Source organism: Corapipo altera, unplaced genomic scaffold (assembly GCF_003945725.1).
Source record: "Corapipo altera isolate COAL_440 unplaced genomic scaffold, ASM394572v1 61286, whole genome shotgun sequence".
In the NCBI taxonomy this organism is placed as follows: Eukaryota; Metazoa; Chordata; class Aves; order Passeriformes; family Pipridae; genus Corapipo; species Corapipo altera.
The window spans coordinates 3,545,322-3,557,678 of NW_020884907.1; the positions used below are offsets into that span (position 1 = coordinate 3,545,322).

Here is a 12,357-nt window from a genome sequence, read left to right on the forward strand (position 1 = left end):
ATTGGTTTCACCCCTTTGCCTCTTTTGCTATTGCTTGGCACCACTGAGAAGAGCCTAGTTCCATCCTCTTGGCACCCTCCCCCTTCAGATATTTACACACATTAATTAGGTCCCCTCTCAGTCCTCTCTTGTCAAGGCTGAACAGGCTCAGCCTTTCCTTCTAAGAGGGAAGGCCACTCCTCCCAGCTTTATGTCATCAGTGAACTTGCTGAGGAGGCATCTACCCCTTCATCCAGGCCATTGATGGATAAGTTAAACAATACTGGGCCCAGAAAGAATTATCCTTTTGGAGCAGCAGTAAGCTAATGCTGTTTTTCTTAAAATGTAGATTCTTCTAAAGGAAACAAAAAAATATTATATGTATACTTACATTGATCAACTAGTCTGCACTTTTATGTTCGCACATAAAATTTTGCAAGCCCTTTAAGCTCAAATATTTTTAATATGTTTTTAATAATAATATGTTTTTAATACGGTGTCGTACCCCTATTAAAACCAAGCTGAATTGGAAGCAGCTTGAACTAATATTTAAATTAACTTGCAAGTTTTGGGTGTCACTTCTAGCTCTCCATAAGTGCAAGGAGAATCAATGAGGTATTGGAAAACTGGAGAGAAGCAAATATGATATTTTTTAAAAGTTGGACTAAAGTGTTCAGAACAGGGGATATACGTAACATGGACATGATTTTACCAAAATATAAATAAACACCTTGAAAGATAATAACAATATCACTGATAGGAAAAATAGATTTGCTGAAAATAGCTCTTGACAAACTGATTTTGTTTCCTCTTATGAAAGGAAATCCTGTCCACAGCAGGCCTTGTGGACAGGGGGCAGATACTTTGTCGTATACCCCTTTCTTTACTTTTCCTTAGTCTTGTCTCTGTGAAATTAATTGAGGGGGGGAAAGAAGTAGAGGCATTTCTTTCTCCACTTTTTTGGCGTACTGTGCATTAGAATTGGAAGGTTGAATGGAAGAACTAAACAGGTAATGCAAAGGGAAAATTAGTGAGGGATCACTTGGTAGGATATGTTTAGAATATGGCCGTTTATCTCAAAGAGCATTATTACTATTAAGTAACTTTTCTGTCTGGTAATTCACAGATTCATAGTGAACAACTGTTCAGGTTTTAGGGTGAGAAATGCTTTTTTTTTTTTAGTTCCATTAAAAGAGGTAATGAGAATTACGTATATTTCTTATTTATATAGAGGAAATGGCTACATACCTACGTTATGTGAGAAGGTTAGATTTTTTTGAAAAGCCAGACTATGACTACTTAAGAAAGCTCTTCACAGACCTACTTGATCGGAAAGGCTATATGTTTGATTATGAATATGACTGGATTGGAAAACAGCTGGTGAGTACAGTTAAGCTGTTAGTAATGTAATGGCCATTTTGTGTGATCAGTTTTGAGCCAGTGGTTCAGAATTGAGTTTCAGGAGATGTGCACCTCAAGGCTGTCATTAGAATTGTAAACAGCTGCTATTACAAACCCATTTTCAGATGCGTTTTCTAACATTATCTTTTGGCTTGAGTGTTTCATATTCTTTCCCTTTCCAGATATACTCTCAATATCTAAGTACGTCTCTGCTCAATCCAAAACGGGGTTGCATAAAGAATTACTTTAACCCTTTAGTCAGGTTTCATCAGAATGTTCTAATTGTTAACTAAAGAAAGTATCAGCCTAAAGTCTTTCAGAATGTTAATTTATAATAATACTTAGAATTGCTACTTCATTCAATTATGTAATTCTTAGTTTGCTTTTTTCCTTGTTGATATTAGTGTAAATATCTAGTGAAACTTCTGCTTTAATTTGATGATTTTGTGTTATTGGAAACTGTCAGATTCAAAGACTATTTTCTTTTACAAACCAGTAACTTTTGGTGAGACTTAGAAATTTGGGGTTTTTACCAGTAGCTTCGTATTATTTATATTTGTAGCCTACTCCAGTGGGTTCAGTACATTCAGATCCTGCAATGTCTTCAAACAGAGAAGCATATCAACACAGAGACAGAATGCAACAATCCAAAAATCAGGTAAACTGCTCTTGTAAGATTATCAACATTAGTATGTTTTTGTCTAATGATTTGTGCTATGTTATTGATTTTATTAGAGCTCCAAAATAAAATTGACACCAGATTTTCTTTGTTTTGCCTTGGATTTAAGTAGATCCTTGTTAAAGTTTACAGATCTAGAAATACATTAAAATGTCCTAAAAAATTGCTTGTTTGAAGCTATGATATAATGTAGCTTATGTCAGTAGCATTTTCTCTCTGATACTTCTTTAATCACTGTCACTTTCCATATGCCATGTCATCTATTTGGGTTCATTTTGGTGACGTGTATGTACAACATTTTCACTTTTTTTTTTAAACCAGGCTAATGACCAAGGTGGTAAAAATGTTAGAAATTCATAGTTGTGTCCATTTACCTTAGCAAAGTTAGAGGGTTGCATTGGTGTACCTTTTCTTACTACAAATTTTGAGTTTTAGCTGCTTCACCTCTCTATGAAAATGTATGTGTAGTCATGTGTAAGTATGTCGATAGTGCAGAAGTGCAATCTATATAGGAATTAAGTGTATAGTGCTTCTGTGCCTTTAAAAAAACCCCAATAATAATTAATGCACAAATTTTTTATTTTCGTAATTTTTTTTCTTTTGCATAAATTCTTAATGTATTCAAAAATGGCAGTCAACAGACCATAGGGCAGCTTGGGACTCACAGCAAGCCAATCCACATCATCTGAGGGCTCACCTGGCAGCTGACAGACATGGTGGCTCGGTACAGGTATTTTCTGCTTCTTTGCATGACTTAAATTAGTTGTTTTCTGGTACATAATACTGGTGTCCTGTAGTGTATGACATGATTCATGTTTTCATATTAAAGCTGCTTTCCAGTAATGCTCAGAATGTTACTCCTTGATTCACAGTTGTCAAACTGAAATTAAACAGGTGTAGAAACTATGGAACTTTTTGTTTGTGGCGTTTTTCCTACACGTTTCTTAGTGAAAGTCTAAAACAATTGAACTGTCTTTTTAATGGAATATGCACTTAAAATAGTGCAAGCAACTGAAGTTTACACTTTTGATGTGTTAGTTATATTAGCAACTAAAAACCACTATTGACTGAATTCAATGTTGTTCAAGCCATGTTTTTTTTCATTAAGAAAACTTGCAGTTAAAATATTAATTGGTGATGCTTGTTTAAACTGTACTATTTTTGTTCAAACAATAGTTGACAAGAAGAATGTTTCCTGGAGTAGTACTTCACACATATCAGCGAAAAAATTAGTAGAAACCAACAGTTTTTCCTTTATTATTAATTTCATTTTCAAAACACTTTTTTCCTGTTTTGTTTTCAATTTTAATTTTTTTTTTAATTTTTGTTGTCTTGCTCTTTGAATATACTTAGGTATGAGACAGGTGGAATAATACATAAGGAAATCTAAATTTAATATAGGATTCAAAATGCCAGCTGCAAAGTCTCCATGAGGTTTTGAACTTTGAGTCCAAAATGAAAACAATTTAGCTTATCTGGGTGGAAAATAAATTGTCTACTGCATTTTTGATTCTAACAATCTAAGTTATATATATTTCTTCTGAAGTCTTGTTTTGGAAAAAATTTGTCAAGGCCTGAAGAAAGAAAAGTCCGGGGTACAAAAAACAGTGCTGCAATCTTGCCAGTGTGATAATTCCATGTCACCTTTAAATGCTTTGGAATTCAATTTAAACTTAACATCCTCTAAATTTTGCTACTTTAGAAAAAACTGTCGTGTGTCATATAAGAAAATCTGGTAATGATAATTATCACTGTGTATCAAGAAAAGTTTCAAAGTTTTGTGCTTCTCATTAACAAATGTTTTAAAAGCTTTATGGTATATTTAACTTGATTTGCAGTAGTTCTCTCAATAACATCAGTTTTAAAGGAAATAATTAATCTTTTGAGAACAGTATAGTCATGTGGAATCAAAGTTGGATTTGGAGTTGTCTTCCAAAATTATTACTTTTTCAATTTTTTTTTTTAATATTAGAAAGAAAACATATTTAGCATGTTAAGTTACAGTCAGTAGAACTTTGAAATTGTATATCATATCACTTGTTTGATAATTGTAGCACTTAAGAAACCTTTTATTCTTTGTCAGATAAAATGCAACAATTGCAAGAGATATGCTAAATACCCTTTGGGGATGGGGAGAACATTTTCTAGGAAATAACAGTAATATGCCTTACTGTTAATATAATGTGTGTGGGGGGGTGGTTCTCAAAGGATTTTTAGATACCTGCTTTCATGTTTTCCAATCCAAGTGATGAGTGTGTACATGCTTGAGTTGGATCCTTTTTTTTTAAAGTCTGCTGTCCAAGGAGATAGATGGGAATAATTAAACAGGTGCTCCTGGGAAAGAAGTGTGAGGGAGAATGCCATGTGAAAACTCTACCCATGCTAGAGTTGGGCACCCTGTTTGACTTGTGAAAAAATCATACATTATTTCATTTGCTTTGTGTAAGAAAAGAGAAGAAAATAAGAGTTCTTGCAAATGCCTTTGCATACTGTCGCCTGTTCTTTGCAATAGTCAGGATTGCTAAGTTGTATTGTGTATGCTTTCCATCCAGAAAGGGACATATACCTGTCTTTATATTTCTTGATGTACCCTACACTTACTTGAGTAAACTAAAGACAAAGGCTTCAGTTTTTGATCAACCACTGTTATGAAACCTTGAGTGGGATCCCTGAGGATCTCTTTAGAAAAATTCATTTTGAATTTAGATCACGACCAGAAATCCTGAATTATTAGGACTGCAGACAAAGTTGACTACAATATTAATTGGATAGCATTACTTTGTATGGATTACTGCAGGCTGTAGTTGTGGTTAGTTATGTAGTTATGCACAGAAAGTTCCACGTGAACAAGAGGAAGACCTTCTTTACTATGAGGGTGGCTGGGCACTGGAAGAGGCTGCCCAGACAGGTTGCGAAGTCTCCTTCCCTGGAGAGGTTCAAAAGCTGTCTGGATACAGTCATGAGTAACATGCTCCAGGAGACCCTCCTTGAACCTGGGGGTTGGACCAGATGACATCACTAGTGGTCCCTTCCAACCGTAACCATTCTGTGCTTCCTTTGGACCCAAAAACCCCTTTGGACAAGTTGAGCAAATTTTTTTTACCCTTACATCATCAGCAGTGCTCCTGTCTTATTTAGCGAGTACTTCTGATGCATTTTCCACTGTGCTTATCACTATTACAACTGGACATTTCACAAGAAGCAATGAAATTTATCTGCACAGTAAGATACCTGGTGAAGTGGTTGGGATCATACTGTATCTCCTTCCAAGTAAATTTGGACAATGATGACAATAAATATTAAGATACTTGTTAAAAAAAAAACCAAAAAACCCAAAACCAAACCAAACCAAAAAAAAACCAGCCCACAAACCGAAACTACTAACCCAGAGTGTTTGGTTCAAAATGCCTGATCCACCATCTTATGATTTGTTAAAGTACAATTCCTATTTATTTCTGTCACTGAATGTGAAGTGCTTCTATCATGTGCAGTGGTATGAAACTAAGCTTAAACCACCTTGTTGAAACTACACTGACTTACCTATCATCATAGAAATAAAGCCCAATCTCCCTCAATTCCTTCAGTTATGTTGACTAAAATGTAACTAGATCCTGCAATCTCAGATATCTTTTCTTTTGTTTTGTTATAGGGCAGCAGTTTTTCTTGACAGTGGTTGCTATTTTAGTCAAACGTGAAAAAGAAGAGAACTCAGCCTAATGTAGGCATATGGCGTGGAAAATGCCTTAAGTGCAGCAAACTTCTGAAGCTCTGTACTTACTTAGAAAAGGAACCACGAAACAAATCTCAATAGGCTAGCTCTTAGTTCTGGCTATAAATAGATGAAATACAACTGCTGCATTAAGAGGAGAGCTTGGAAGGGTGAGGGGAATAATATTATGATGGTGACTTTTCTTCCTGCTCCTTTTGTCTACATTAATCTCTGACCATCAGGCAGCAGCTGGTAATAATCTTGACCTGTGGACTACTGTTGGTCTCTGCAGCTGATTAATTTTTTGGCAGTAAGTGTTTTTGTGTTCTAAAAATCAGATACCATTTATACTCTTCAGTCTAACAAGTGTCTTAGTTTTCCCTTCTTCTAGTGAGTACATATTGAGATACAAATGAATCAGGCCATACAAAGATAGAAACTAAGGAGCATAAATACACTAAAGAAACAGAGATAGGGTTAGCTTGATTGGTATCAGGAAAGTGTTTAGTGCCTTCCCTTAAGACTCTGAAGAGACATGAGGGAGATGAGCAAACCTGATCCACTGAGTTACTTTGCTTAGTCCACTCACTGAGTTTGTCATGTAATGTCAGCTCCACTAATAGATACGAAAGGAAAATGACAAGAGCATGGGGATACCGGAATAAAACCTGGCAAAGAAACTGTTACTGAAATAAAAAGAATTATGGAATTAAAAAATCTATTGTTTTTTTAAGATTTAGGAGTTAACAAATGTGAATCTGCACTGGCATAATTTCAGGTCTTTCTGGTGATTTCAGGTAGTAAGCTCAACAAATGGAGAACTCAACACAGATGACCCAACTGCAGGCCGTTCAAATGCACCCATCACAGCTCCTGCAGAAGTAGAAGTAATGGATGAAACAAAGTATGTTCTTGTTTTTGTATTCTTTGGATCTTGTGGGCTCAGCTGCTTCAATATTTTTCTCATATAGTTATTAAAGAAATATTATCTAAACTAATAGCCACTGGTGAGGGACAAAACTCCAGTGCTCTATCTAGTTTTGTCTTTAAATTTTTAAGTAAAAGACTTTCTATAGCTTGTACTTTTAGGCTAAACCTTCAGTAACACGTCTTGCTATGCTAGAGAAGTGCATGCATTTTTGATATTTCAACTAACTTTGAAATATTTAGGACAATCTTCTGACTACCAACAGCTATGTGTGCAAGATGTGAAATTCTTTCTCTGTGTGGTATTCTGATTCTCTTTTTTTCCTTACTCTCCTTCTGTATAGCTGCCAGAAAGTGTTGAACATGTGGTGAGTTATACAGCATAAGCAGGCAGAAATAGCCCCAGAAGCTTTGTTCTTATTATTGGGTTTAAAACTAATATCAGAGAACTTTAAGATAAAATGTCCATTTGAAAATCACAAAACATGTTTTAATTCCATGAAAAAATTAATTGTTTTTACAAGCAGCTGCCTTCAGGAGCTATTCTGCCAGCTTCAAATACTGCTTGCTTTTAAGTTGTATAGTCTGTGATATACTTTATTTCAACCTTTTTAATGGGCACTAGAATATTTTTTCCTACTTACTATTTTGTTTTAAAGGGGAAAACATTTTTTTAACATCTAGAAAATACCTAATAAATAATAAATACTATCCAATGTTTGAACTTTGCCAGTTGTCTCTGTAAATGAAATATTTACCAGAGTATTAGTCTTTAACAACCTGCTAACTAATCACTAAAACATAACTTCAGGGTTCCTTAAAATTACAGTGTAATGAAAGGGAGAAATATTAATGTCAGTTAACGTGGGATGGACAACTAATGTTTATGCATTTGAGTAGTAAACTCAAACTTGCAAAATAGTACAGAAAAATATTCTTGGCAGCTAAAGGCACTATAACTTCCAACATGTTTTATTTTATAATTGTACCTGGAATAGCATTTTATAAGGATATATGCCCTAGTTTATTGTAAAATAGGGGCACTCAAATATGAAGGATACGTTAGTAACAGAGAAATCCAGCAGGCATTCCTTAATAGCAGTTAGTATTGTAGGGATGGTTTTCCTAACTTTTAGAAAAGGGGAAATTTTTGAAAAGCCAGATTTTGAGGTTCTGGTGTGTAAGGTTTATGTGCATGTGTAGTTAATATTGTCGTGAGTGGAGGTGTCTGTTGTTCCACATTTCTGCACCAGCTTTCTGTAATGACTGAAAAGAACTAAGTTCTTAATCTGCCATCTTTGTAGAGTACTGTATTATTATTTTACTGTCAAGAATACAATTTTCTTATATATATTTAAAAAAAAAAAGTTTCCAAAGAGCAAGGATGTTAGTAGGCTGTTCATGGATAAATTCCCTGGCCTCTCCCTTTGAATAAGCGCAGTGACAACCTTCTTTATGCTCAGTTCATGTACACACAAGAAATGATTAAATTTCTTGTGTTTTGAATAGTGCTTAGCACAGTTCAACCCATGTTTAGTTATCAACTTTACTTAGTTATCTGCAGAAAGTTAAAAGAATTCGTAGTAGCTGGGATGCTCAGCTGCTGTAGAAGTGTAGAAGTTTATTTTTTCTGATGTAAATATGTGATGGACAAATATGCTGTCCTTGACCTCTTTTGCCTAGTCTTTACTGGTTTTGTTACAGATGAGATAACTAGTCTCAATAGCCTACTCTTTAGATAAATCTTCTTTTATTCAAGTATGAAACAGTCAAATTAGTTTTCCAGCACTGTCTATTTAAACTGCAGTTTTCTCAGTCCCTGGGGTTTTTTTAGGGGGTAGAAGTTGTTTTATATTTTGGCAGTAATAAACATACATGTGTGCTTCTCACCTGCACCTGCTCCCCAGCATTGATAATAAGCATCAATGCATAAGTATAGATATTTTTTCAGAAAAAATGCTTTAGAAGGTTTAGGTAATTTTACATTTTAACATAATAGTTACAATCTTAATATCAAAAAGTATTGTGAGACATTTAAACATGCATTTATAGATTTTTACACTGCTGAAGAATGTAAGGAAATGTAATAATCACTGTCTTTTGTGTCTATGATATGGACATTTTTGGTGTTAAGGAGATGTTGTTTTCCAAAAAGACTCACTTTGTGCCTCTTTCATAATCTTTTCTCCTTCTGAAAATATGGACAAAGCTAACTTCTCTTGCTGATGTCTTCTATTTATAACACAAATATAATTTAACTGAATATTAGCTCTTCTGTCGCCATTTCAGTGGAATATTTTTCAGTACTCAGTATATTAAAGATTTTTTTTCCATTGATTTATTTTGTTGTTTTGGGACAGTTTTTCAACACTTTCATTGTTTGATGAATATTTATGTACTCTCAGTATATATTCTAAATCTTATGTCATTTTCATGGTGTTGCTGTGCAGCAAGCATGTGCAGTAGGTGTCAGGTTTTTGGCATTTTGGTGGCTTGGTTTTGTTTTTTGGGTGTTGGTGATTTTTTGTTGTTGTTGATGGTTTGTTTTTTTGTTTGGGTTTTTAAAAAAGTAGCTTTCAACCCTATTTCAGTTGTTACTGGAGTTGTAAACCAAGGAGAAAACTAACTTGATCACTGTTCTACCCTGACGTTTGCTGACCAATCAGCCTCTCTTTCCTCTACTCTTTACTAGAACAGTTGCTTCTATGAGATGTGTGATTTGCATAACCAAAAGGCTCTGCCGTGGGAGGACAGAGAAGGGCAAACAGGAAACCATCTGTCCTTTTTGCGTTTTTCATCCTCTTTGACGCTGCAAACACTTGTTACTAATCCTGCAGTAAAGTGCTGCCAGTGGTAGATGGCAAATATAAAAACACAGCTATCTAAACACAAATTAAGTTGCTTTAGCATGTTGAGTGAAGGGACTGTTCAAGTGGTAGAAGGAAGGATATTTAACAGGAAAAAAGTTTTAAGGAGGATGTTTCAAGAAGGACAAGAAATGTTCATTACATGCTGAGATTGCTACCTTAGATGATATCTCAAAGGTCACTTTAGATTGTACAGGAAAAGTTTAGTGGTTTTTGAATTTTATTGATTGCTATTATACTGCCTACTCTAGAAATGTTTTATAAACTACAGGTAAAGAGGTTAGCGGTCATTAAATGATTTATGTTAAAAGAAAAAATCCTTTCCTAGAACTAGAGATTTTTAAAACTTTTTAAAACTTAGTTATTCTTATGTATTTTGTATGTATATTGAATGATATATTTGTAGCCTAATACTGTTTAATGATGCTCCATTCTGTAGCTTTAAATATGGCTCCAAGCATAATGTATTATATATAAATGGTAATAACACCCTCTAGTGACAGTATCCTTAGGAACATATCTACATTTCTGTTATGAATTATACTAGTTGACAGACTATGCACTATGGATCTCTAGTTTCAGAGTTATGTTTCTTTCATAAAATTTATTTTCAGGCAATGCAGTCTGACCTTTCTTATTCCCATGTGAAGGTGCATATATACCTTGGACGGTCTAGCACTTCTACACTTAAAAAGACACATTTCAGTGTACTTCAGTTCGCATTTCCAAGAGAGTCCTGTGTTTTACAGTTCTCCATGGAATTTACGTTCCTTTAACCTTTTTAGATATATTATATATTAATAAGGGATTTATTTTCCTACACCAAGCAAGAGTCTTCAGCATTTAGTGATTTGCCCTGAACTGAAATACTTGAATAGTTCTTATAATTAAAAAAACCCCAACTGTTCATAGAAATGATGCTCTTTGTAGTAGTATCAAACTCTAGAACACCAGGATTAAAAAAGCAGTGGTTTATATTGGTTAAAGATAGAATTCTTGAATTCTCATTGCATAGTGCCATTCTTCTCTGGTTGAAAGAGAAGTAGCAAACTAAGTGGGCTACGCAGAAGGAATAAAGGGCAGTATGAGATTTGCAGCAAGGATTGGTTAAAATTTTTTGGTAAGGAACCAAGAAAACCTCAAGTGTCCTTGAACTACACAGAGGATACAAGCAATCTGAAACATTTAAGAAGTGTGATCTACTTGAGAGGTGCTGCATATAAACAAAATTTAGTTGAAGAGTTAAAATTCTAGATTGTCTTTCTAGAATATAAATTGTCTGCCATACTTTCATCTTCCTGCAGTTACTTATGTAACCTGGGTTCTGATATGCTAAAATTATGAATCAAGCCAAATTTTTTCTGTAGGCATTCCTTGAGGCCTCATAATCTCAAACAAGTACAAAAGTGATTTACCATCACAGTTCAGGGTAGGATTTCCTCATTTACAGACTCATAGGATAATTCATTTTGAAAGGGAGGGAGCACTGTAAAATGCTTTTTTTTTTGGTGGTATATACATATATAAAATTCTTGTGAAAAGATTGGGGTCAAAGAAAGATTAAACTGAATTGGCGTCCATACATCTACGAGTAAATTCAAAGCTATAAGATAATGGGTGTTAGCAGGTATAGGCAGATGTTGAAAAAAAAGGCTTAGTAGTAGTGGGGAAATTACAGTTACAGTCAGTGTAGCCTTCAAAACCAATTCTGTCTCTTCTTTTACAAGTACTTTAAAGTTAGTAAATACATTATGATACTTCTGCTAGCTGTAAAAATACTTATCTATGTAGTTTCCCCTACTGAATTTTAATTTTGGGCTTCCTCTTCATCAATAACCAATGTTTTTTTCCACTGAAAGTTATGTAACTCTCAGAGCAGTTCTGGTCTGCCTCTGCCCACTGCTACTTTTTCAGTGACTGAGCGACAGGGTGCCTTGGATATTTTGAGAAGGTAACTTCTGTCTCCCCTTACTTTGGATGTTGTTCTCACCCCCTGTAGAACCTTATTTTTAGACCCTTGTTCTCCCTGATTTTCAAATGCTTTCCCCATTTCCCATATTCCAAACTAAATTGTCTATATTTCTTTTGAATTTTGGTGATATAAAATGCTTGGTGAACTTAAGGATTTACTGATAGGCTATTGATGGAGTACATTTATACTTTCACTTCTATTGTGCTTCATAGTTTAAGACCCTTTGGTGTATAGCACTGCAAGTGAGAATTCAATAACCAAACCACAGAACTCCATGAGGCAAGCTCTGTTAAGGTAGACAGCTTGCATGTTCACTTTTGATTGCACAGTGTGAATGCTTTAGTAAATGGAAGCTTTACTTTTAAAGGTGGTGTTCAGGAGTTGGGAGTTGCCTAAAATAAGGCTAACAGTGCTTTCAGATGAATTCATTTTCTTTGTGTTCTTAGTTGCTTTCCTCTTCAGTTTATTTTCAGAAGTACTTTCTGAACTTCTGCAGTCCTCCTCTGTATTATCTGTCCCTAGCTCCCTCCAATTCTTTTTCAGTTTGTAGTGTACTTTCAGATACTTTCAGATGGTCTCTGTTTGCTAAGTAAAATTCACAGTATTTACCAGTTTTAGTTTCTTTCATATAGTGCGTAATAAAGCAGAATAAAGAATGTCATTGTACTTAATACTTAAGCTGTGATTTTTCACTGTAGTAGTGTTATCACAGCACTGGATGAGAACATTAATTTTATGTTGTTCATGAATATTTTGTTCTAAAAAATTTTGGGAAATAGCCTTGGGGAAGGTTTTTCCAAGTTCTGGTTGACAAAGGAAGCTC

At 34.7% G+C, this 12,357-nt stretch overlaps 1 protein-coding gene across 11 annotated transcripts in view; it reads left to right on the top strand.

Moving 5' to 3' along the window:
- CSNK1G3 (casein kinase 1 gamma 3) overlaps positions 1 to 12,357 on the top strand; it is a 67,530-nt gene that overhangs the window by 52,537 nt on the left and 2,636 nt on the right. For 8 of the 11 annotated variants that reach the window (XM_027652501.1, XM_027652508.1, XM_027652500.1 and 5 more), the window contains 6 exons: positions 1,211 to 1,359; positions 1,943 to 2,038; positions 2,694 to 2,789; positions 6,566 to 6,672; positions 7,040 to 7,063; positions 11,422 to 11,513. In XM_027652501.1, the coding sequence (XP_027508302.1) occupies positions 1,211 to 1,359; positions 1,943 to 2,038; positions 2,694 to 2,789; positions 6,566 to 6,672; positions 7,040 to 7,063; positions 11,422 to 11,479 (530 nt within the window). In that variant the 3' untranslated portion in view covers positions 11,480 to 11,513. The remainder of the gene's footprint in view (positions 1 to 1,210; positions 1,360 to 1,942; positions 2,039 to 2,693; positions 2,790 to 6,565; positions 6,673 to 7,039; positions 7,064 to 11,421; positions 11,514 to 12,357) is intronic. The other 3 variants (XM_027652505.1, XM_027652504.1, XM_027652506.1) reach the window with 3 other exon arrangements.